The sequence below is a fragment of the Peromyscus maniculatus genome, chromosome 1 (assembly GCF_049852395.1).
Source record: "Peromyscus maniculatus bairdii isolate BWxNUB_F1_BW_parent chromosome 1, HU_Pman_BW_mat_3.1, whole genome shotgun sequence".
Lineage (NCBI taxonomy): Eukaryota > Metazoa > Chordata > Mammalia > Rodentia > Cricetidae > Peromyscus > Peromyscus maniculatus.
Window position 1 is genome coordinate 22,774,021 of NC_134852.1, and position 27,495 is coordinate 22,801,515.

Sequence of the window (27,495 nt, forward strand, 5' to 3'; positions counted from 1 at the left end):
CAACCATAGAAGCCTGGAGGTCTGTACAGAGAGACAGAAAATGACTGAGATATGTAGGAAGAGGAAGTGAGATATCTGGGCTAGGAGACCAATCAGATGGCAAACAGCAAGTAATATAAGACTGGGTAGATAGGATGTCACTCTCTTTGGAAGCTGCAGAGTTGGTGAGTTAAGGTTGGCTGGTGGCTTTCCCTAGTTCCCTGATCTCTCTAAGGCTTTCACCCTTATATTTCAGTTCATGCTTTTTCCTTAATAAAACCATTTAGAAATATGTCTACATTTATCAAAAGTTTTATCAATATTATTTATAATGTTGAAGGAACAAACTATTTCATTGACTCTGTATTTGTTTGGTTGATGCTGCTGTTTTCATTTCACTAACCTTTTTTTCTTTAATGTCAGTATTTTCTTTCCAGCTACTAATTTTGATGTTTGATGAATTCCTTTTCCAAAGCCCTAAAGTGATTCATTAGCTAATTCATTAGAAAACTCTTTGACATTATAATGTAGTTCATTTGAACCTTAAAACTCCCTCTTAGGGCATTTTTTATTGCATCCCGTAGGTTAAAGAATATTGTGGTATTTTTGTTTCATTTCATCTTTCAATTCTTGATTTTATCAAGGACTCATTCATCCTTAAGTTGTAAGTTGTTTACTCTCCATGAGTTTGTTTATGTTCTGGAGTTTTTATTTATTTATAGTTATTTTATACTTTTGAGTTAGAACATAAGGAATTGTTTCATTTCCCCTATGTTATTTAAGATGTTCTTTCTGACCTTGTATATGTCTTTTTTACAGAAAGTTCCATGGACTTCTGAGAACATAGTGAAATCTTCAGTTTTTGGATACAATATTCCATAGATGTCTTTTAAGACCATTTTACCCGTGATGTCAGTTAATTCTATTTATTTTCTATTTGTATGAAGTGTTAACTATTGGAAATGAAAGTACTGAGATTCTTGCCTATGTCTTTACATCTAGTACTATTTTCTGTGCATAACTGGGTGAATCTGTGTTTGTAATTGTAGAGTTCTCCCCATGAATTGTTCCATTAAGCAGTAGGAAGTAATGTTTATCAGTGCTCAATAGACTTCAAGTCTATTATGTAAGATTAGATCAGCTAAATATCTCTGTTTTATAGCTCCATTTTTCCAGAATCTCTTTTTTCCATTATTTCATTGTAAGTTTATAGCTGCCTTATATGATGAACTACAACAAACATAAACATCCTAGTACTTTAATGTAATGTTCTACACTGGGTCTTTCGATTAAGGAATTGGTGCCATTAATATTCAGTTGCTCGTTTGTACCTGGAGTTTTCTTGTGTCCCGGCATGCTGGTAGTCAGGCCAAATCTCTCCCACTAAACACACAGAGACTTATATATTTACAAACTGTATGACCTAATGGCTCAGGCTTCTTGCTAACTGTTCTTATATCTTAAATTAACCAATTTCTATAAATCTATACCTTGCCATGTGGCTTGTAGCTTACTGGTACTTTACATCCTGCATCCCATAGCGGACTGGCAGCATCTCTGTGACTCTGCCTTCTTCCACCCAGCATTCTCCTCTCTCCTTGTCCTGCCTACACTATCCTTCCTGCCTAGCTACTGGCCAATCAGTGGTTTATTTATCAAACAATCCTAGCAACATATATTCACAGCATACAGGACATCCCACAGCACTTCAGCTACACTAGTAAATGATGTTTGTTGATTCCTCTCATTTTTATGATTTTACCAAGGTGATTGAGTTGTTTTCTTACTTAACTATTGGTCTAGTTTGCTTTATGGTCTCTGTGATAAAAACACTCTTGCCAGAAGCAATATAGTGGAAGAAATTGTTTATTTGGCTTAAACTTTCAGATTGCAATTATCTATGGGAGAAGTCAGAGAAATTTCTCCAGAAGGAACTGAAGCAGAAACCATTTTACTAATCTGCATGTTAACTTGTTCAGTGTCTTATGATCAGTTGTCTTTCTCATAAAATTCAGGCACAGCTACCTATGCTGAGGGCCCTAACACACCAATCATCAATCAGGACAACAACTCAGATACTTTGTCACCAGCCAATCTGATCTGTACAAACTCTTAAATGAGACTCTCTCAAATAATTCTAGGTTGAGTTAACTTAAACATTGAAGTTAGCTTGGTGTTTCTTTCTTGCCAGTTTCAATGTATTTTCTTTAATTATAATTTTATGAGGAAAATATACTTTTTGGTCTTGTATATATGCTGTTCTAAATTCCTCCTTTATCTTACCTGGCATCTGTTTGAACAAAAAGCAACCTAGAGAAAAAAGGATTAATAGTTTTTACAACTCCAAGTTACAGTTTGTTTTTGATGAGAAGCCTAGGCAGGTAATTAAGACAGTGAGTTCACATACAAGAGTAGAAAAACAATCAATATGTTTGCTCTTGCTTTCTTGCCCTGAGTTAATATTCTCCTACCTTATTCTTTCCTGAACACACCTGAGTAGAAAATGGGGCTGCCACAATAATCCTTCACCTTTTACATCATCAGTTAACAATCAGGACAATCTTTCATTGATATACACACAGGCTTACGTGATCCAGATAATTCCTCATTAAAAATCTGTTCCACAGCAGTTATAGGTTTTTGCAAGTTAACAGTAGGTAATTTTAATGTAACACCTCTTAGATTTTTTTCCCATAGAGTGACAAATATCATGGAAATCCCACTCATATCTTCTTCTTATATTATCTTTATTCTTATTGAATTGTCCCACATCTTTCACCTTGCCTTCACACTGTGATATATTTTTCTTTTATTTTTTCTTATTTATTGTGTTCTAGGGTACATGTGTGCATAAGTGTCTGTGTGGGTACACACATCTCACAGAACATTAGGAAGAACCTGAGAAAAACCTTGTGGAGTCAGTTGTTCATTTCTAATTTACATGGTTTACAGAGACTGAGGTCTGGTCATCAGGTTTATATGATAAGCAATTTACCCATTGTTGTGTCATTACCTCACCATTCCTTTTTGTATCACAATTTAATTAATTTACAATGTATTTGTTGTGGAGATCATTTTGTGCTACTTCATACTTTTCATTTTACAATATAACTTATTATTTAAAATTATATTATCATAGGAGTTTGACAGATGGCTCTGACCAAAAGTCCTTAATGCTTTTTAGAAGAAGGTGCTTTGTTTCCCAGAACTCTCACAGAGTAGCTCTCTACTTCCTATAACTTAGCTTCAGGGGAAACCAACACTCTTACCTGTGTAGACACACACAGAGAAACACTCACATAAAAACACATAAACATACCAAAATAAAAAATAAAACAAACAATTTAAAATTTATTTCTTTAACTACAAGTTTCTAGAGATTTGTATATTCTCCACATATACATGTTGACAATCCCCAGTCTCTTTCTCCTTTTCCTTCTCTCTCTCTCTCTCTCTCTCTCTCTCTCTCTCTCTCTCTCTCTCTCTCTCTTTCTCCCAGCTCACTTTTTCCTCACTATCTTCATTAATGTAATTATTAATGTGATCATATAACCTTGATACATACCTTCATTTGATTTCACTCAACAGATTGCTTTATTGATGGTAATCTTCCTTTCTGTCATATTATTAGTTACCATGCTATATATATTTGTAACTGGAGCTTTCACACTTCCTCTGGAAGTTTTCCAGGTGGCAAGTACATACTTGACAGGATAACTGAATATTAATCACCACTGACACTAAAATTTTGCGGTTGTTTGTTGTGGATACAGCCACTAGGTCTCAAAATTGATACATATCTATTCAAATGTAACAAATAATAAATTTACAGACTGAGTAGGATGATGTAAGTTTTATTTGGGTGGAGTTGAATAGATAAAAAATGCAAGGCCATCTTTGTTTACATACCAAGTTTGAGGACAGCTTTGTGATGGTGGTAGTGTCTTTCTGTATGCTGTGAATATGTGTTGCTCCAAATGGTTGATTAATAGAGCTATTTGGCCTATGACAAGGCAGCTTAGAAGCAGGCAGGAAGTTCAAAGAGAGAGAGATTGGTAGAGATGTCAGCAAACTATCCATGGAGCAACATGCATTGGGACACAGGTGAAGCCACAGAACATGTAAAGATACATAGATTAACATTTATGGAATAATTTAAGATTATTTACCTAGAAAAAACCTTGAGCCATGCCCTTGCAGTTATAATTAATATAAGCCTCTGTGTGTTTACACTGGGTCTGAGAGGCTGTAGACTACGCAGGACACATGAAAGCTTCAAGCTACATTTGGTGCCCAACATGTGGCAAGAGTTTCCACCCAAAACTTGAGAAAGCTTTTAAAAAAAGATTCTAAAAGGGGGATAACAACAGCTTCCTAGTGTGTCTGTCTGGCCAACTGCAGCCTGGGGACTTGAGAATGGCAGATTTGTGGCATGTGGGCTTGACCTGTAGCATGGCAGATTGCCTCCAGAGTTTACAGAGGCATCTCCATGCTGCACAGTGGATTTAGCTTTTGCTAGTACACAAAAAAAGAAGAGGCTTTGGGCTACACACTTCTGGATGGAAGCAGAGACCCACTGTGTCCTGGAGTCAGTGTACAGCATGGCTCCCAGAGACAGTGGTGAATTATCTCCACCATGTTGAAAAGCTGAGGTGGGCAGACTCAGAACCCAAGACTGACAAGTACGAGCCACTGCAGTTTAATGCAATAATTTCACAGTGAGACAGATTCAAATGGAATAAACTCTAAAGAGTTTATACTGTGTGTGAAAATATACATAGGCTTGGAAGGGAGGAAAAGGAAAATAGAGAGTTATATAAAAAAGTTCTAAAAGTAGTCTTTAAAGAGACAGTAAAAGTAATATAAAAATTGAGCCACATAAACATGGAAATCATACACAGAATTTGGATTATATTGTCATTGGGATTTTTAACTTCAGAAAGACATTTGATTATATGGGGTTCTAAGTTAAACCAATATATGTATTTTAAAGGTATTTTGACTTCAAAATTTGGATATAAGGATGCTCTAATGTTGCAGGCAACTGTCCAGGGAGCCAGCTCTCTCTATCATTCTAGATTTTTGGAAGTTGCATACAATGTATTTGTTGTATACTTAAGTAATATATCCTTCTGGGGTCTTTGATGTAGTTGAAGACTAGATAATTCTAATTATAATTTTCTTTGGATATGATAAAATTACATATTACTAACTGTGTATGTGTGTGGCAAATGATAACATTGAAATGATGACCAGCCTTCAGGAGCACAAGAATTGAAGGGGAAGCCATGGAGTCAACAAACTAATCACTTAACTTGAATTTTCTATCTGAGGGTGTAAAACTTAATTTGCGGGGCGAGAGAGAGGACAAAATTGAACTCTCTGGAGGCAACAAAAGGAGGAACCATGTACAAACTTTTATATTTCTCCATCATTTTCTCTATGTTTCTCTTAAGACTTATACATCTGAAAAAAATCTCTCAGGCAATATAAAACATACAATGTGGTTACATTCTATTTTTCAAGTACATGATTACAGTGAATACAGTTAGAAAACATGATTTCCAATTTCCTTCAAATTATTAAACATCCTACACATTATGGATACAAAACAAATTATCCAAAGAACCCACATACATTCATATCCAAGCAACTTGGTATAGATTAACAGGATATAAGCAAGTAAGATATATTTCTCAGTGAGTCTTTTACTGCCAGGCTATATTTTGTGGTTACAAAAGAAGGATCAATGATTTTATTACTTATCTCAAATGGTAATCTTATAAACAATCTTAAAAGAATCACAAACCTAAATTATTATATATATGAAAAACAATCAGTATTCTGTCTTTTAAATACTCAGATTGTGTTTTCATTCAACAATAGCTCTTTTGTTTCAGGAAGCAGAGGGCATAAATGGGCATTAATTAATCACTGTCTTTGAATTAATTATCAGGATTTAACGATTAAGGAATTAGTCATCATCTTGGATTGCCAAGCCATCCTAACAAGAAAGATCCACCCACAAATAATAACTAGGCTGCTTTGTTCTTGTTTCTTGACCTCAATGAATCCCTAACTCAACTATGTGCCTTTATAAACTTTAGATGGTTTCCTCAGGTTTTTAATCTCAATGCTATTAACAAAAATAAATTATTCTATCTGTAAGTCACATTGAAAGCTTAGTTTTAACTATGATGCACACTGAAGCCCATGTCACATCTCTCAAAATTAGGATTAAAAGAACTTGAGCTATCTTAACTTTTGGGACACAATTGTGTTATTGTACATTTTTTACTCTTTTGGGTGGTCTACCACCCAGCTCCCAAATGTATCACACAAAGAGGCTTATTCTTACATGTAAATACCTGGGCTTAGTTTGACTAGTTTCTTGCCTGCTTTGCTTAACTTAAATAATCTCATCTCGCTTTTGCCTCTGGGATTTTCCCATTCTCTTACATCTGTAAATCTTACTCTTCTTCTTACTTCTTCTGGCAGTGGCTGTGTATCTGGTTGGCTGACTCTGATGTCTTCCTATTTCTCTCTCATTCATTGATCTTTTTTACTCCCAGGATTCTTCTATATGTCCTCTGCCTGCCAGCGCCTTCTGTCCTTTCTCATGCCTCCCTATTGACTTCAGATCTTTATCAGACTATCACTTGTTTAGACAGGTACCATAATATAACTTCCCAAAGTTAAAAAAATGCAGCATAAAAAAGTAACATACTTTAAAAAATATTCTACAACACAATTGCTTTTCTTAATCATTAATCTAAACCTCAATCCATATGGACCCTCAAAAGAAACTAGGTATGTGAAATATCCTTGTTCTTATTTTCTGTCCTCTGCAGCCCATACTTTATCATAGGCACGGGAAACACCTATCTTGCATTTGGCTTTATTAGTTTCCCTACTCAACTAAACTATCATAATCAATTACTATATTTATTAAAGAACCCAAATCATCAAAATGCTGATTAAACCAACACTATTATTTTGTATAAAATCATTGCTCTAAACAGAATAGCTTAGGAGGAAATCATTTTTATAATAATCCACAAATTAAAATGCCCAGTAGAATGGGATATTTCCTGGAGATAGTCATAATAAATTAAGGGAAGTGGGGATCTTCCTGCATGCATTCACAGCATGCTAGATACCATAGGAAAATAGCAGTGGCATAAATGTTAAGGTGCAACATTAGCAAAAGTCATTCTAGAGCCAAAGCCTTTGGAGCCTCACCTATCTGAGATTCACCCATTAGAACTTTTCTTCCTTGTGGACCAACCTACTGATCTTCAGTTGCCACCTACAGCTCCTCTGACATGGCTACATAAAATATCACATTAAATGCTTTAAATACTGATTCAGTTTTTCTTAGTAAAGTTGTCTGCCATTTGTGGAAAGTGAATAATAACAGACAGACCTTAATTTTATTCTTTGTAATCAATAATTTCTTTCCCCTTTCATACAGTGCCATATGGATCATGGTTTGAGCACACACGCAACTGGCTGTCTATGAGAGAAAATGACAACTTCCTGTTACTGAGCTATGAAGACATGAAAAAGGTAACTGTCATTCTTACAGCAATCACAAAATCCTTTAGCAATTCACCCCATACATCATCCCACATTGTTCAGTATCCCCATTCCACCTATTCTATCACTGGTAGGATCATGAAGAGTCACTAAATGTGATATCATACCCTATTTACTTTATTAATGTGGTCTGTTATTTACTATCCAGCCTCCTCGTCCACCCTACTTTACCCTGAAGTAGATTGGGGGAGCTCAAACTTGTTATAGTGGTATTTCAAATCTGTCTATGCAACAATTTTGATACAGCTGATAACCCAGTGGTAGTGGGGAAGGGGTAAACAGTGTCATACCACTGGTGGGCCAAAATGTATGCCATCTCTCTTTGATGAAAAGAAGAGTGACAAAGGCATGCAATCTTTCAGGAGGAAGGTGTCCTGTGCTCTGAAGTACTGAGGGTTTCTGCATGGTGAGCTAGAAGACACTGGAAATATAATACTCTTAGAAGAGAATATCTAAAATATTTCAACACTCAGTAATGAAATATATCTAAATACTCTGATAAGCCATACCCTTATGTTATTTTGCAGGTTTCATTTCATTGAAATGCTCCTTGAAAGTCATAAATATGTTTAAGTAATATGTTAATGTCACAAATATCTCTTACTTTAAAAATTAAAAAACTTATCTTGGCAGGATATCACACGATTGTCAACCTTGCACTGAGAGTTAGAGACTGACTCAGAACCACAGGCCATCCTTGGTTGTCTGGTGTGTTTGAGGCCAACCTTGGGTACAAGAGACCTTGTTTCAAAAGACTACTAAGGAAAATATTATGAAGTTCATTTGTCTAATTTATTTTCATGTAATTAAAAAAAATCGTCCCTCTAATGATGGGCACATAATAATGAAACCAAGCATATAAGCAAAAAAGTATTATCATTTGATCAGCAACTCAAAAATTTAAGTAGTTTGAAAGTTACATGTGAAATGCAACCATTATTTACACATTTATAATCAATGATTAAGATATCAATTGTACTTTTTACTGAGCAAAAAGGAAATTGTCCTGAGCAAACAGTCTGTCAGAAAAAAATACTTGTCTACCATTAGAATTCTTCAAAAATTTAGTTAAGGAGAACCAGTGTTATAGCCACTGCTAACCTTATAGAAGTAGACTCTGGTGATGACTAAGGTTGCTGATAGTTGTAACTTTTTTGTTGCTTTTATTTTCTCTTATTATATTTTTTTATTTTTTAAAACAATTATTAATTGTATATTGTTTTGGAGCCTGTCCTGGAACTCAGTTTGTAGCCCAGCCTTGCCTTGAACACAGAAATCTGCCTGCCTCTGCCTCCTGAGTGCTGGGATTAAAGGCAAGTACCACCACACTTGGCAATTTAAATATATTTTGATCAGATTCTTTCCCTCACACAATTCTTTCCAAATCATCTCCCCATCCTTACACACCCAACTTTCAATTCCTTGTTTAAAAAATTCCCCAAATGAAAACAATAGAAAAAGGGAAAAACACCATGAGACTGGACTAGGCCCTCTGCAAAGGCAAGACAGTTGAGTAGTTTGCTCTGGTTAATGGGCACCCTGACAGTGTTATCAAGAACCATCCTTGGTGTATAGCAGACTTTTGAGAGTGCACACATCCTAGCATGGGACAACTTACACAACCTTGGTGCAGTAGTGTTGTTGGAGAATATCTCTCCAGCTCCCGCCGTCAAGTCCTGCCAGTCCCAGAGCCCACTTATAAAATAAACACACAGACTCTTACATTATTTAAACTGCTTGGCCATTAGCTCCGGCCTATCTTGTCTGGTGCTTACACTTATATTTAACTCATTTCTATTAATCTTTACTTTGCCACTTGGCTCATGGCTTACAGCTACTTTACATCTCCCTTGTCCTGGCTGTGGCTCCAGATAGTCTCTTCTCTGCCTTCTTGTTTCCTCTTTTCTCCTCTCTGTTAGTCATGCCTATCCTTCCTGCCTGGCCACTGGCCAATCAGTGTTTATTTGAATATGGCTCAACTGAGTTTGTTAGGCTCTGCTGACTCCCCATCAGTAGTCTTGTGTTGGAGGAGATGGGAATTGAGGTATGAGTTGAGGGGGAAGGATATGGTGGTCAGAGGAAGGTGGGGAAGAGGATCTGTGGTCAGTATGTAAAATGAATAGAAAATTTCTAACACTAATATAAAATGGAACAAAAGAAAAACACCAAAGTGTAATTAACTGTCAGCATCCACACACACACACACACACAAACCAAAACTATAGAGTCTCTTAAATGTTGGTTAATTACTCCTGAACATGAAGAATGGCCTAGAGTGGTTGATATATACAGGGTCACTGCACTGCAGAAACCTGATTTTCCCTCTCCCAGCAGGTATAAATGACAGTTCAGGCATTAACCTTTATCCCAGTGCCTAGATTTTCATTCATTCATTCACTCATTCACTCATTCATTTTTAGAAATTATTACAAAATAAAGTACAATATGATGAAACAATACTAATATCTTAGAGTTGGACAAGACAAATCAACAGAACAAATGTATCACAAGAAATGGCACAAAATCAGAGATCTCAATGTTTGATCACATGTGTAGGCAAAAAAAATAATGAAACTAGAAACTCTAATTTATAAGTAGAGAACTGATTAAGACATGGAGGACAATGCAGCATGCTTCAGAATGTGGCTTCATATGTGTTTTTCTCATGCTGATGTGGAGGGCCTTGTTTCTTTATGTCCTCCCTCCTCTCTGGCTCTTAGACTCTTAGAGCCCAGGTTAGTTGATTTTGTGGATTTTCTTTTCGTATTTTTGATATCACTGGACCCTACACTCTAGCCTTGCCCTGTTATGAAGTGTATTTGTGAGCTCCACCTAATGTTTGGCTGTAGTCTCTGCATATTTTTCAATCAGTTGCTTTGTGGTGAAGCCTATGTGTCGACAGTTGTACTAGATATCAATCTATGAAAAAAGCAGTATATCATTTCATTGACTTCTTTTGCCATTCATATTTTTGCTATCCTAAATCTCTGGGTTATACTGCCTTTGGGTGCAGGCCCTCAGATGGGTGCCCCTCTCAGGAGATGGGTCTGTGCTCTGATGGTCATTACTTGTTCATTCCCCCAAAAGCTGCCACATCTTTACCCAAGCAAATTTTCTCGGCAGGACAGATTGTTTGTTGAAGGCTTTGTATCTGGGCTGGTGTCCCAGGCTTCCACAGGAAATCTTGCCTGGTTAGAGGAGATGGCTAGTTCAGCTGCCATATTCTATGTTACTAGGTCACCCTCATCCATTCCTGAGGGTGTTTCCATTGCTCTAAGTTTCCATCTCATCCCAGTGATGCCCCCATATTCAATTGTCTCTCCTAATTCTCTCTTAACCCATCCTCCTCCCACATGATCCCTCCTGTTCCCATATCCTTTCTCCCTTCAAAGACTCTCCCCCATCCACTAGCAATGTCCATTTGACTTCCTCACAGTGACATTCATGCATATACCAACCCATTGGGCATACCTAATTATTTAGTTTCTCTTGGTCTGTCAGTTGTAGGTTGGTTCTCCTTTACTTCTGATGTAATAGTCCCTTATGATTGAGTACATACCATACTTTTATTTCTGTGTCAGAATTGCCTTTATCATGACTATCTTTTCTGAATCCATTAGTTTGCCTTCAAATTTAATGATGTCATTGTTTTTAACAGCTGAGTAATACTCCATTATATAAATAAACCAGATTTTCTGTATCCATTTTTCTATTGAGTTTATTTACAGTTTCTTACTATTACAAATAAAGATTCTATAAACATAGTAGAACAATGGGCCTGTGGTATGGAGTGTTCTTTAGGCGTATGCCCAGAATGGTATGGTATAACTGACTCTTGAGGTAAATAAATTCCCAAATTTCTTGGAAACTGCCATATTTATTTCCAAAGTGGCTGTATAAGTTTGAACTCCCACCATCAGTGGAAGAGTGTTCCTCTTGTTCCATGTGCTCTTCACCATAAATCTGTCAATGGTAATCTTGATCTTAGCCATTCTGACAGGGTTAAGATAAAATTTCAGTGTTTTTTTTATTACATTTCCCTGATGGCTAAGGATTTGAATATTTCTTTGACTATTTTTTCAGCTGTTTGATACAACCCTGTTGAGAATTCTCTGTGAACATCTGTACTTCATTTTTAAATTGGATTGTTTATATTATTGATATCTAGTTTCTTATGTTCTTTATATGTTTTAGGTATTGCACCTATGTCCAATGTGGAAGTGGTTAAAATATTTTCCCATTCTGTCAATGGCCTTTTGGCCTATGGACAGTTTCCTTTGCCTTCACAAGTATCTCAGTTTTATAACATCCCATTTGTTAATTGTCAGTGTTGTTGCCTGCTCAATTAGTATTCTGCTCAGAAAGTTGTCTCTTGTTTCAATGTGTTCAAGGCTATATCCCATGTTCTCTTTTATCAAGTTAAGTGTATCTGGATTTATGTTGATGTCTTTGATCTCCTTGGACTTGATTTTTGTACAACGATAGATTTCCTTTTTTTTTTTTTTTTTCGATACAGGGTTTCTCTGTGTAGCTTTGTGCCTTTTCCTGAAACTCACTTGGTAGCCCAGGCTGGCCTTCAACTCACAGAGATCTGCCTGGCTCTGCCCTTTGCGTGCTGGGATTAAAGGTGTGCGACACCACTGCCCGGCTGTTTGCATTCTTATACATGCAAACATCCAGTTTTACCAGTGCCATTTGTTGAAAATGTTGTTTTTTCTATTGTGTAATTTTGACTTCTTTGTCAAAAATCAAAGATCCACAGGTGTGTGTATTTACTTCTGGGTCCTTGATCTTATCAAAAGAATAATCTCTCTGTTTTAATGACTCAAGTATATGAGTTTTATTACTAGTACTTTGTGGTATAGCTTTAAATCAGGGATAGTGTTATTATTTTCTCATCCAAGATTGCTTTAGCTATCCTGCTTTTTTTTATTTTTTTAAACAAAGTTGAGTATTGTTATTTTCTGATCTGTAAAGAATTGTGTTAGAATTTTGATGGGTATTGCATTGAATCTGTAGATTTCTTTTTATAAGCTGACCAGTTTTACTATGTTAAACCTGATGATCAATGAATATGGGAGACATTTCCATGCTGTGAAATCTCCAATTTCTTCCTTCAGAGTCTTTAGGTTCCTGTCATAATGGTTTTTCACTTGCTTTCATACAGTTACACCAAGATATTTTATCTTACTTGTGGCTATTGTTAAGGGTGTTGTTTTCCTGATTTCTTTCTCACCCCATTTATCATTTGAATTTAGGAAGGCTACTGGTTTTTTTTGTTATTTATAAACCCAGCTACTTCACTCAAGATGTTTATCAGTTATCAATCTCCTTGGTACAATTTTTGGTATAGATTATGTATACTGTTGTATCACCTGCAAATTGTAATTTTTTGACTTCCTTTATAATTTGTTTCCCATTATTCTCCTTAAGTAGTCATGTTCTGCTAGACAACACTTCACGTACTGTATTTCAAAGATGTAGAAAGAATGGAGAGCCTTGTCACATTCCTCTTATTGTGTAATTGTTTTGACTGTCTCCCCATTTAATTTGATGATGGCTATTGGTTGCAATATATTGCCTTTAGAATGTATAGGTATATCCCCATATCACTGATCTCTCCAAGATATTTATCATGAAGGAGTGGTCCTGGTTGTCAAAGTATTTATTTGCATCTAATGGGATGATCCTGTGGTGCTTTTCTTTCAGTTTGTCTATATGATGGATTTAATTACAGATTTTCATATGTTGAATCATCCTTGCATCTGTGGGATGAAGCCCACCTAATCAGTTTGGATTATTTTTTTTGTTTTCTTGAATTCAGTTTGTGAATCCTTTATTGAGTATTTTACATCTATGTTCACAAGGGAAATTGGTCTATAATTCTATTTTTGTTTTTTTCTTTTTGTGTTTCAGATATCAGGGTAACTGTGACCTCATACAATAATTTGGCAATATTCCATCTATTTCTATCTTGTGGAATAATTTGAGGGGTATACTTATTATCACTTCTTTGAATGTCTGGTAGAATTATGTACTAAAACAATCTACTCCTGGCTACTATTGGTTGGGAGACTTTTAATGACTGCTTCTATTTCCTTGGGGATTATGCATCTATATAAATTGTTTTGAACTTCATATAACTTCAGTAAGTGATATGTAACACAAATGTTGTTTACTTCTTTTAGATTTTCCAAGTTTGCAGTGTAAACATTTGTGAAGTATGACCCAACGATTCCCTTAATATCCTAAGTGTCACTTGTTATGTCTCTCTTTTCATTTCTGATTTTGTTAAATTTGGATATTCTCTCTCTGCCTTTTAGTAAGTTTGGATAAATGTTTGTCTACCTTGCTGTTTTTCCTCAAAGAACCAACTTGAAGTTTCATTGATTGTTTTGCATTGTTCTCTTTGTTTCTATTATATTGATTTTCATCCTCTATTTGATTATTTCCTGAATTCTTTGTAGTATTTGTGTCTGCTTCTTATTGTTCTAGAGCTTTTCATTGTGCTGTTAATTCTCTGGTATGAGAATTCTCTAAATTCTCCTTCCAGGTTCTTAGTGCTATGAGCCTTCTCTTAACACAGCTTTAATTGTGTCCCATTAGTTTCAATAGGTCATGGAATTATTTTAATTGAATTCTAAGAAGTGTTCAATAACTTTATTTCTTTCTTGACTCATTGTTAATTCAGTTAGGAGTTTTTTAGTTTTCATGTTTTTATAGGCTTTCTATAGTTTCTGTTATTTTCAAATGCAAATTTTACTCATAGTGGTCTCATAGTACATAGTGGGTTATTTCAATTGTTTTAATCTGTGGATACTTGATTTGTAACTGAGTATATGATCAATTTTGGAGAAGGTTCCATGAGAAAATGAGAAACAAGTATAACCCTTTGTGTTTGGGTGAAACGTACTATAGATTTATGTCCTGTGGTCAATTCCGCCATAATATTTGATAATTCCATTATTCTTCCATTTAATTTCCTTCTGGATGGCATGTCCATTTGTAGGAATGAGCGGCTGAAGTTTCCCAGTATAAATCTTTGGGATTTGGCTTTTGATTTAAGTGTTAGTCATGTTTTTCTTACAAATATGGTTGCCATTGCATTGGAGAATAAATGTTAAGAATTTAAATGTCATATTGGTGGATATTTACCTTAATAAGTATAAAATATCCTCCAAATTATTTTTTGAATAATTATTTTTTTTTATTTCTCACCTTTACATTTAAATTTAGCCATGATTATTAATCTTTGTATTGTCAGAGGTTCTGTGAATTTACCTGTCCTTGAGCACCTTGCTCCTTGGGCATCTCACATGTGTCTCTCCACTGTGCCCTTCTTCTTCCCCTCTTTAGTTTAGTTTTTCTACCTAACCTCATCCAGCCAGGGTATTGGTCAATATGCTTCTTTATTAAACAATCACAACATACTTACACAAGGTATAGAAATATTCCAAAACATTTTCCTCTTTTTTTGTCTAAATTAATAGGAAGGTTTTAGCATTAACATAGTAAAACTATATAAAATGGAAAAAGTTATTAAGAATTACAGTACCAATACCCAATTTATTTGTGTTTAGCAAATAGAGAAAATAATTATATAACTTATCTTAGTCTAAAGTTTTGTATCTAATTTACTTTCCATTATAACTAAGGAATATTCATTTATAACTATTTATTTTTCAACTCCATCAAATCCCAGAAGGATGAAATATTACTCAATGACAGGGACATCAGGCTATATCAACAGTCACCCAAAGATCCTCTGCAATGATGGGGCATCCATTTTTCCCATACAGGCCTGGAATATCCTCCAGACTTTATTGTGAACAGAGAATTCTGAAAGACTTCCTACATTGTCTTGGCAAAGATTGGCAGTAACCACTTGTTGCATTCTCCTGATCTAGTTTTTACAGTGACTGTCAGCAATGGAAGCAAAGGCCGTTGCTTTGCCCACATTGCTAGCTTTAGTCATTAAAAAGAAAAATGAAAAAAAAAGTTCCATACAGTTTCTTTGATGTTCACCATCTATTCTGAAGTAGATTAGTGCTGCCAGGACAGACATATCTCACTTTCATGAAAAGCTTTAATTATTGAAACATTTAAAATGTCATATTTTGTTATTCTTTCAATGTTTTGAAGATTGCCTATCTCTTTAAAATACATGTTTGTATACCTAGAACATCTAACTAACTAGACTATAAATTTGACTATTATAGATGACTACTGATCTGTATTGCTTAATTATACACTTATTATTGAGTTGCACCAAGTTACCTTAAGCAATAGTAGTATACATACATTATAATAAAAGTAACTTTAAATTTGTATAAATAAAGTAAAATTCATTCCAATATAAAATATTTAGAGTTTAACAAATATTTATGGAGATTAATTATTACATAATTTACTCTTTTTCCCCATCATAATAATATAACTGTTTTCCATCATTTCTATATTGTATCCCCTTTCTTATTTTAGAAAGAGATTATGACCAAATTCAATTTTTAACCAACCCTTCTTAAATGAATACAAACATTTATAACCAATATTTTGAGACTTTAAGTCTAGATTTCAAGACTACTTCCTGCTGTTTGGTGGGTACTGGTAAAGTTTCCAAAACTCGGAGAAAATTGGGATCATTGCTAAGTTTTGGCTTGAATATTTTGTGAGGCTAGATCACCACAGCTAGCAATATTAAAACTATTTTGGATGTTGGATCACCCTCAACATTTTATTGGTGTTTTGTTCCCTTGGTCTGAAAATATGTAACTTTTAAAGGTATATATATATATATATATATATATATATATATATATATATATATATATACACACACACACACACACACACACACACACACACACACACACATGATTTTCGTTGACTCAGGATGAATCCATAGACTCTTATTTTCTGTGGAAACAAAAGCATATACTCTCCCACAATTAACATAGCTTTGGACTTAAATTTTGAAATCAAGATAATTTTAAATTATATAGATTGGTTTAATTTAATTGCTTTCACAATTAAATGTCTCTCAGATGTTATGATCCACAAAAAAACAGTCAAACAATCTAAACACAACATACTGCATAATATAGAATCTAGACTATCTGTGTTTTTTTATCTGTATATGGCTTCACATAATTTTTATTATTCCTACTCATTTTTAGGGATTTTACTTAATTAATTTTAAAACTTTTTTTATTTATTTTATTTCACATTACTATTCAGTTCTACATAACAGCCACAGATTTCTTTGTTATCCCCCTTCCTGCCCCCCTCCCCTTTCCCCCAGCCCACCCCCTTTCCCACCACCTCCAGATCAAGGCCACCCCCTAGGACTGGGATCGACCTGATAGACTCAGTCCAGGCAGGTCCAGTCCCCTCCTTTTAGATTGAGCCAAGCGTCCCTGTATAAGTCCCAGGTTTCAAACAGCTATCTCATGCAGCGAGCCCAGGACCTGGTACCACTGCCTAGATGCCTCCCAAACAGATCAAGACAATCAACTGTCTCACCTATTCAGAGGGCATGATCCAGTTGGGGGACCCTCAGCCTGTGGTTCATAGTTCATGTGTTTCCATTTGTTTGGCTATTTGTCCCTGTGCTTTATCCAACCTTGGTTTCAACAATTCTCGCTCATATAAACCCTCCTCTTTCTTGATAATTAGACTCCCAGCACTCCACCCAGGGCCTAGCCATGGATGTCTGCATCCATAGTCCTCAGTACTTGGATGGGGTTTCTGGCACAACAATTAGGGTGTTTGGCCATGCCATCACCAGAGTAGGTCAGTCCCAGCTAAATATAACACCAGTAGCACAGGCACTGAGAGAAACAATCAATCAATGGGACCTCTTGAAACTGAGAATCTTTTGTAGAGCTAAGGATACTGTCAACAAGGCAAAACGACAGCCTACAGAATGGGAAAAGATCTTCACCAGCCCCACATCTGACAGAGGACTGATATCCAGAATATATAAGGAACTCAAGAAATTAGACATCAAATCGACCAACAGCCCAATTAAGAAATGGGCTATAGAACTAAACAGAGAATTCTCAACAGAGGAAACTCAAATGGCTGAAAGACATTTAAGGAGTTTTGAAACATTTTAAATCTATGGACTGTTTCTATTCTTTCTCTTCCTCTCCCAAGCCTACATACAATTTTCAAACATGGTGCAATCCGCTTAGAGGACTATATGTCTAAATTTCTCCTTACTGTGTATCTCTAACCCTTTCTGTCTTTATGAGCAAAAAACCTCAATTTGCCACCTACCATGTGGCTGGAAGTTGCCTCTATGTACCTCATCCTGTGTGAGAATGTGATAACTGGCCATGTTGCAGCTCAAGCCCACATGTCACAGCCAGGGGATGTGTCTCTATATGGTGGCCAACATGAGAAGCATGAATGATAATGCTGGTTTTGTTATTGTTTTTGTGTGTCTAGAAGTCTTTTAAGACCTCTCACACTGGGGGCCCCACAGTGGGTGCCATGTGTAAATGGATATTTCTCTCGCACGTGACAGTTCTAAAATTACCACTCAGAGGCTTCTATTATTTACAAAATGCTCAGCCAATAGTTCAAGCTTGTTACTAACTAGATCTTACATTTAAATTAATCCATATTTATTAATCTCTGTATTGCCACATGTCCTGTGGTTTCTCCTGCCTATAACATCTTGCTTCTTCAGTGGCTCACTCCCACTCTGCCCTTCATTTCCTCCTCCATAATTTGGTTTTATTGCCTAACCATAACTTGCTTGGCTATTGGTCAGTCAGCTTTTTCATTAAACCAATCTGGGCATAATTTATACAGTGTACAGGAAAGCAATGTGTAGGTAGAGGAAACGTTGGAGAATAAGACCTATGTTATACACATTATATTGGGGAATTTTGGGGAGAGACTATAGCAGGTGTTCTGCACAGAGATGAGGATGAAACTAGGAGACTAGACTACAAGAAAATGGAGAGGTAAAGCTCTGCATTGAGCCTACTGCTTTCAAGCCCACCTTTGCCTGTGGGTTCTTGGGAAATGCTTGATGGAGTTGAGGTGTTGGACAAAGCAATGATTATGGTACAGATGTTTAAGGGTATCTCTGAGATTCACTAAAGATGAAGGTGGCTGATGTAGGTGTTTTGATGCAGAGCTGTGGATAACACTTGTGGATGGGACTCAAAGGAATGGAGATTAAGCCAAAAATATATAGTTAGCTTATTTCTCCCTGGCCAGAACAATCTGTGGGGTCCCAAGGAGGGCCAGTTGAAGTAGGGCATGGGGATAATGCTATGAGTTGGAAGAGCAAGATAGGAGGAGAAACTCTTTGGGATCTACACTTGATGGGGGTGGGGGATGAGACAGATATTTTGCAGCAGAAGTTTGTATCAGACTTGGGGATTGGATCTGGAAGAGGAGTGGAAAAAGTGAAAAAAAAATGTGGTCAGTCTACCTTCTTCCCTGGCAGGAGTCAGAAAAACAATTAAGGATTACCAAAAACAGAAAAATTGAATTATTCCAAAAATAATTTGCTCTCTTAATTTTATTTTCCAGGGATAGAAAGTTTCCATGTAAGAAGCAAAGCCATCCATCAGATTCCTTGCCTTTTGAAAAATACTTTAATTTTTATTATATATTCAATTTTCCCCAGGTAGCTTCATTACTCACCTCTGCCGTATGTGTATTCAGTTTCCCATAATTCTCCCTTCCAACCATTCAACACTTTCTTTTCAGTTATTGGCATGGTTGTTTACTTTCAATTAAAAGTCAACTGAATCTGTGATAAAATATGTACTACAAGTTTAGAGCTAAAAGAACCTTTATGAGCCCATGTGTAGGGCTTGAATTCTAAGCAAAGTCATCCTTATTCCAAAGTTTTGCGTTCTTATGTCCAACCCTAGAAGTGAGTCAGTTGTGGCAGTGCACAGTTATAATGCCAGTCTAAGTGGGTCTGAGGTAAACAGATTGTGGATTTGATGCCCATCTAAGTAACAGCATGAAAGCATAATTCAAAACAAAATTAAAGTTTGGCTGTAACCCTTACTAAAATTTATTGAGAACATTTTTATGAAAGTATTTTAAAACTGTCTTATGCTTAGTTACACATAGGAAAATATATCATTTGGCATAAACATGAACCTCCATCCAATTATTTGTGCATATGGCCTTAATTCACCTTGACTGCTTTCTAGAAGTATTTCTATAAGTAACTTTAAACATCACAGGGCAGGTTGGGTATGGTGGTGCAAACCTTTAATGCTAGCACTTAAAAGGAAATGCCTATTTCTGTATGAGGTCCTCTGGTCTCCACAGCAATTTACATTACACCACATAGGACTCCCCCCTCTATAGGACATAGCACACTCTGTCTCTAGACAAAATATAACATTGCAGATAGTAGGTGGGTAGGCATACACCTGTGAATATAGCAATACTCAGATGAACACAAAATGATGAGAAGTTTAAGTTCCTCATTCAGTACAATATAAATTTGAGGACACGCTAAGTTATATGAGACCCATCTAATATCAACTCCCCTAAAAAAAATCCCAGCCTCTGTATTTTAGGGGCCAGAGACCAGTCACATTCCAACCCACTAAATATACAAATGTTGTGTGTGACTATTGCCCTCCATACAAGGCATGTTTGTTTGCTAAACCCCATTGAATAATTTCTCATATTGTGGTGCCATTTTTTTCTTCATTTTTTTCCATTGTCCATCTGTAGTTACCTACTCTGCATCAGTTCTTTCTAAGCTCTCTAATTATTAACCTCATTTTTGTTTTGTTTCTTCTTTTAGAATGCAAGGAGAACCATAGAGAAGATCTGTGACTTCCTAGGAAAGAAATTGGAGCCAGATGAGCTAGATCTGGTCCTCAAGTACAGCTCCTTCCAAGCCATGAAAGAAAACAAAATGTCTAATTTTAGACTTGTCCCAGAACATATAGCTACTAATGGTTTGGTCCTCATGAGAAAAGGTGAAGGAACTCTTTAGTTCCAAAATATGTCAGAATCTGTGGTGGGTTTGTTGCTCATATGAGACTAAAAAAAATTGGGAATATGTCAGCAGTCACTGCCCATTACTCATAGTTTTTCACAGACCTTCCAGGGGGATCTTTCCATGGTAATGGCATGGACTTCAGAAAATGAAAATATTTATTTTTTTTGCGGGGGAGATGATTTGGGATTTTAGAGTGTTATGTCCAATATCCCCAATGGTAAATGAGAAAGTAGAAATGTTTTTGTGAGGCTTGGTTAGGCTCCCAGTAGCATAGCCCTAAACTCAAAAGAAAATGTTTAATGCAAAGAACTAAAGGTACACACACACACACACACACACACACACACACACACACACACACACACAAAACACACATATTGCATAATAAGCACAAAATACACTTCCCTTCACTGCTGAAAAAGATGTCCAAAAGGTCAAAACTGCTGATCCACCACAGGCAAAGGGAAGACCTTACAAGGATTAAGAAAATTGTCCTCCAGGGTTAACATATGATGGCATTTGCCAAGCAAAATTCTGATTGCTTCACGATCATAGTTACTGGCTTTGTTCTGAATTGTCTCTCTTGGAATAGGAATAGCCATCTTCTCTATGCCCATGCCACCACTTTACATTAGGAGCAAATTTTGGGTGTGGTTTCATATTTGTGCAGTTGAGGAGTGACTGCCAGACTACACCACACCGAATTAGTGAATAATTGGTGAGGTGAGACTCAAGGTTGAAGAAGGAATGAGTTAGATATGAGGTATTTGGGGATGACTAAAAAACCTGGGTATAAACGCAGAAGTGGAGAGATAAGGGTTTAATTTTCCTCTTCCGTTTTTTACATGCTTCAGCCTTAAACTTCAGTCCCTCACCAACATACAATGTGAGGATCAGGTCATAAGACTCTAAGACATCAGGAATATACATAGAGATAAGTAAGTTAAAGTCATTAGTGGATTGCATTTAATTCAGTACTCCTGGTGTCCTCACAGGAGGAAATTATACTCAGATTTGGGCACACAAAAATGTCAATTCAAGAAAATGGTCATCTATACACTAAGGATTGAGGCCTATCAGAGGATCCACTGCCATTGACACATAACCTCAGACTCTTGAGCTCCAGGTTCTGTGGACATAGAGTTCTCTGTACTACAACTGAGAACCTCAAGTAAGAAAAGAAATTTTCCATTCTTGGATTTCCTGTAATGAATCAAAATTGGGTAGAGATAAAAGAGTATGTGTACATAAATGGCTCCAATGAAGTGCCACAGAAATAAAGTGGATTGCTTACTAGAGAAGAGCTATTGAAAGTGACAATATTTTTTATCTGAGACACAATGGAGCAGATGAAATAGAATTAGGGTCACTATTTCATGAGGAAAACTATAATTACCTGTTTTCTAGTTATCTTCTTCCAGAATGAATCCGCATTGGGATTTTAGTTTAGTCTCTTCTAAAACATAGTATATTTTTATGCATTATATTCCTTAGGAGGAATTATATCAGTTATGTCAGAACAATGGACATGGCCCTATAAGTCATATGTGATTTAATTATCATAGTGATTATATATGACACCCATTTTTTGAGTTTGAATAACTTTTATTCTGAGAAATTGTTTTCCTTGTACTAACACTCACTATAAGCCATGAATCCCACAGGAAACCAGATCAATGAAGGGGAGACAAACTTCATCACACACTTCACCCTGATTCATAACTTCATTATAGAAGTTGCTGAGATGCACATGTTAGGAAACATTTTGGAAAGAATAAGATGAGAGAGGAAAATTTTGATCTTCTTAATTCCTACATTAGACTGGTTCCTTTTTTAATATGGAAAGTATGAGTAGATCAAAGATTAATTCTAAAATTTATTTCATTGCTTACCTTTGCATACCTAATCCTTAAATTGTAAAGCATGAATTGTTGTGTTAAATGTTATACTTGCTTTGACCACAGGAATTCTCTCAACTTGTTTTTGTTGTCCTTTAGTTGCTTTTCTCAGGACACCAGAAAGATACATTTCCTTGCCTCTAGAGAGATAATATGAAGAGCTACTATTTACCTGGGAGACTCAATTATCTGGCTAGATGGGATTAATTTAGTTTAAAGCTCCAATGAAAAACTTTCCACAAACAATTTTGGGCATAATGATTCAATATTTAGATACTGCAGAAAATATAGATCGGAGAGATGTCCTGTTTAGTTGACATAACTTTTATAAAGACATTGTCACAATGAAGATATATTGGAGAAAATGTCTTCTGACAAACTTCAAAGGTTTTCACCCTCATTAATTCACAGCAGATATTTACTAGACAGTGTACTTGAGCCAGTAATCATTTTCTCTGGTGTACAAAAAAGATATTAATCTGAGACACAGATAGAAGACCCATAGAGAAGCACATTATCTACAGAACAAAAAAGACAACAACATTTTATGAGACCTACAGTCTCTAAAACCAGGAGGAAGTTCCTTTCCAAGAAGTGTCCAGCCACTATACATTACGGTTATACTTCATGTGTGCAACTCCAGAAACATGATTCTCTAATTAGGACTGGTTCATTCCCTTAGGCAGACATACTGAGTTTGCTCAGATTCCGGAAATTCAGCATCTAGTCTGGCTTATGAGAATCAAGATTACTATTGGATACAGTAACACAACTTGTTCCAATAATGAGTTCCAATAATGAAGCTGAAAAGTAGAAATGGGCATTGATAGATTCCATTATTAATAGATGACACTCTTGCAGTCATCACAAGTAATGGTATATTATTTGAATGTGGTGTATCAATAATTACATTTCTTATAATGTATAACACTGGGCATTTAAAGTTAACATATGTGACACACAAATATTGTATTTTGGTAAGGAAAACACATGACTACTATTGTTAGGCTTTTTGGCTTCAAAACTGCATACATCACTATAATGCTGGTAAGATTCCAAGGACCAATTTTTCTTCATCAGCAAAATGGTAACAAGGCCACTATCTTCCTTAATCATTCATTAATCTTTTTAATAATTTCATACTGAATATAATTTGTATGTTTGATACACTTTGATTAATGAAGCTAATGGAATTTAAGAAATATTTTACTTTTCAAATGTATTTGATGAATATTTCCACCATGTATAGAAAAAGGAAATGCATAAAGTGACACTGCTGTGAGATAAAATACAAAAAGGATGGGGGATGTAGAATTCTATACAGAGAGAAGATAGGAAGAGATGGTTAAAGTCACACAAATAATGATACAAAAGTGAAAGAAGGGACTATGTGGAATACTTCAGCACATTATGGTGAAGGAACACATAATACAATGTGAAAATATGCACTACTTGAGATCTCTAAGCCCAAACCTAAAGACTTCCTAGAATGTGGTTATGAGAACCAAGATATGGTGGTAAAGACTGTGGATGAAATCATCTTCATGCATCACCAATCTTCATACTAACTGAAAACCGACATCCTGGATTGCTCTCAGCAAGCTGTATCTTGCTGAGAATGATTGAAGGATGTCTATTGAGAAGGAGAAATAATCTGGACACTAAATAATGTAGATCTAGTGTCTATGCTGTTAGATTGTTTAGAGGATATGTTTCTATAGGAGATGGTTGACATTATTTACACAGAGGTACAAGTCTGTTTGCATATTTTCAAAACATAAAAATTGTTCTCCACAGAATAACTGTTAGTTCTACTTAATTGACTGTGTAGTCCTACTTAAGCAGGTGGTAAAATCGTGTTGGATAAAGGAGTGAGAGCATGTTTACAATCAACATTTACTGATCTATGTGTCTGTTTCACATTTTCTAGGCACAACTGGGGACTGGAAGAATCACTTTACAGTAGCCCAAGCTGAAGCCTTTGATAAAGTATTCCAGGAGAAAATGGCTGGTTTCCCTTCAGGGCTGTTTCCATGGAAATAAAACCTTAAAACTTCATAATCTTACATGAACACTGGTGCTTACTGAATTGTGTAGTATTTTTCTAAAATGTATTAGTAGTAACAGTAGCAGTAGTATTGGTGGCCATAGTAGTATAGTAGTGGTGGTTGTTTTATATGTATTTGTGTGTGTGTGTGTGTGTGTGTGTGTGTGAATGTACATTTCTGTGTGTAGTACCTTTAGGGATGAGAAGAATGCATTGGTTCCCATGAAGTTGACATTACGTGTGCTGTAAGCTCCTTTCTTTGCATCCTAGGAACTAAATTCAGTTTTTTTGTAAAGGTAGTATAGTTCTCTTAACCTCTGAATCAATTCTCCAGCTCTAAATATTGTAGTCTTGAGTCATGAAATGTTTGTTTGCTATACATAGCCAATTAAGTACAATGTGCTTCACAGAATTGCAGCTTAAAACAACCCTTGTAATATCTGAAATGCAAAACACTCTACAGAAATTTGTAGACAATTTTTGGTCTGTGACATTTGGGTGAAAAATAAATAAATAGTATTTATAGACATTCAAACTAATTTTACTAGTCTATGGTAGAAGATCTTTAAAACTTACATTTCTGTTCACAATTGTGTATTTGTATTTCAGATTTTTCCTTCGTTTAGTAATTTTTACTGGGTGTATACAATAATGGGTTTCAATATAAAACTGCTTCATACATGCACATCATTTTTATTTTCTCAGTATTGCTACTCTACTGCCAAGTGCCATATATTCACTCACATTAGTACTTTTTCCTCCCACACAGCACCTCTCTGTCTGGGGGTCCTATAGACACACTTATATTTAAATATGGATGTTCAGAATGGAGAAAATGATGCAATGTTTTCTTTCCTTTTTATGATTACAGTGAAGTTATTTATTTTATGTATGATGGGGAATATACCTAGGGGCATCTAGAAGAGTCCAGAGCCGAGAGAGAAAGTAGTAGACAAAACATGGCAAGCAGAATAGGTCAGGCCACTTAGTGGCGATCAAGAAAGCAAGACTAAAACAGAATAAGATGAGAGAGAGTGGCTGAGAAGATCAAGAGAGCCAAGAGTGGACATTGTTAAATTGACTGTTTTATATACAAATGAGAGTCTAGGGAATAGAAGTTTAAGACCAGGATAAGATCAGGATAGGGACTGGGGTAGGAAGAGCAGAGAGGAGTCAGGATATTGGATACTTGTGTGAACTCTGTAACAGTATTTGCCATGAGAGCATGGAGGCCAACATGCACTTTGGTATGCTAACAGGCGCCAATTTAGCAATTTGTCCTAAGAATTTTTTTGACCTTGGCATTCCAGACTATTTTTTATTATTTAAATACTTCATCAGGCCTATGTAATCGGTTCTGTAACTGCTTCTTGGCTGAAATTACGATGGTTTTGTCAGGACCTTGGATGTTTAGAGTGCTTATCAAAGATTGGAAGGAAGGAGTTGAGTTAAGGTTGGAGATATCTGTTTTGATATCCAGGTTTACAGGGATACCTGGGGCAGGCTAAATACAGAAAGCTTTAGAGCAGTATGAAAATTCTGGTTAAAGCCAGAGGCTAAGTCCAGTTTGGAATTGCATCAGAAATGTCAAGTATATATGATTTACAGCAAGTGTAGGGGTAGCTGTTTTTAATTTGGAGCAGTTTATAGTTTTTAAATAATTAGAAATCTGATGGGAAAGATATAGACTATAGGAAAAATAAAGCTAATGAGCATAGTGGAAAAACTTTTTCTTGGGTATATGCTTGAAATTTCCAGATTGATAGGGTGTGCAAGTAGTCTAAAGACTAAGCATATCAGAGGTAGATAGTTAGATAGATAGATCCCAATGTTAGGAATTGACAGTAGGTAAGTAGGGAAATTTCTGCTGTTGATCGACAGGAGTACTTATCTAGAGTATGAGTTGTGACAGATAGATCCAAGATGTTAATCCTTGAAGCATACATGAATTTCTTAAATTTACACAATGAGATGAAAATTTAGCTGGCCGGTGGTGGAGCACGCCTTTAATTCCAGCAATCAGGAGGCAGAGCCAGGCAGATCTCTGGGAGTTTGAGGCCAGCCTGGTCTCCAAAGTGAGTTCCAGGAAAGGCACAAAGCTACACAGAGAAACCCTGTCTCAAAAAAGAAAAAAATAAGAAAATTTTGGGTATATTATCATTGCTGTTGCTTATAATCTGTACTTAAATTTTCACTGTTGAAAAGTCAGTTAACAGGTGTGTAACACAAATTGCTAAGTGGTCTTATTAATAAAAAAAAAAACAGGGGCAAATATTGAGGTAAAAGTTGAAAGATCAGAGAAACAGAACAAGACAGCCATGTTCTTATTTGTACAAAATCCTCAGCTTCAAGAGAGAGACTTCTTCTTTACTCAGGCTTTATATACCATTTTTCTGCCCTGGCATCTTACTTCCTGGGATTAAAGTCATGTATAGTTCCCAAGCAAAGGCATGAGATTTCAAGTGTTGGTATTAAAACATGTTCCACCACATCTGACTCTGTTCCCAGTGTGGCCTTAAACTCACAGAAAACCTGACAGATCTATGTATCCTGAGTGACAGTAAAGGGTGTGTGTCACCACTGTCTAGTCTATATTCATAATTTAGTACTTGGCTCTGTCCTCTGATCCCCAGATAAGTTTTATTGGGGTGTACAATCTCTAACCACATTTCCCCTTTTTGTCTAAAATAATAAAAGATTATTTCTCAAGTTGTTGTTTAAGTAGACTCTCAGGCTGGATTATCTCAGCTAGCCAACTTGAAATTGTCCTGAGCACTTTGTAGTCCAAAGCTGATCTTTTGGTGGTGATTATCATCTCAGTGGTTGTCAGGGACAAGGACACAATCTCTAGTTAGTGGAAAAATACAGACCCCTGATAAGACAGGGAACTAGATCAGCTTACAGTCAGGTTGCCTAGCAACAGGACACTGAGTCAGAGCCCTTGACCCTCTCACCCTGTAAACATCCCATAC

At 36.0% G+C, this 27,495-nt stretch overlaps 1 protein-coding gene across 3 annotated transcripts in view; it reads left to right on the top strand.

Annotated features, from left to right (window-relative positions):
• LOC102912864 (sulfotransferase 2A1-like) overlaps positions 1-24,542 on the top strand; it is a 30,281-nt gene extending 5,739 nt beyond the window's left edge. The window contains exons 4-7 of one of the 3 annotated variants that reach the window (XR_006064961.2): positions 7,454-7,548; positions 20,378-20,555; positions 21,574-21,749; positions 24,407-24,542. Coding sequence is in view for 2 of the 3 variants with exons in the window: in XM_006997181.4 (XP_006997243.1) it covers positions 7,454-7,548; positions 20,378-20,555; positions 24,407-24,519 (386 nt within the window). In the remaining variant the exon portion in view is untranslated. Of the gene's footprint in view, positions 1-7,453; positions 7,549-20,377; positions 20,556-21,432; positions 21,498-21,573; positions 21,750-24,406 lie in introns of those variants that run through there. The other 2 variants (XM_006997181.4, XM_076571703.1) reach the window with 2 other exon arrangements.
• The last annotated feature ends 2,953 nt before the right edge of the window (positions 24,543-27,495 follow it).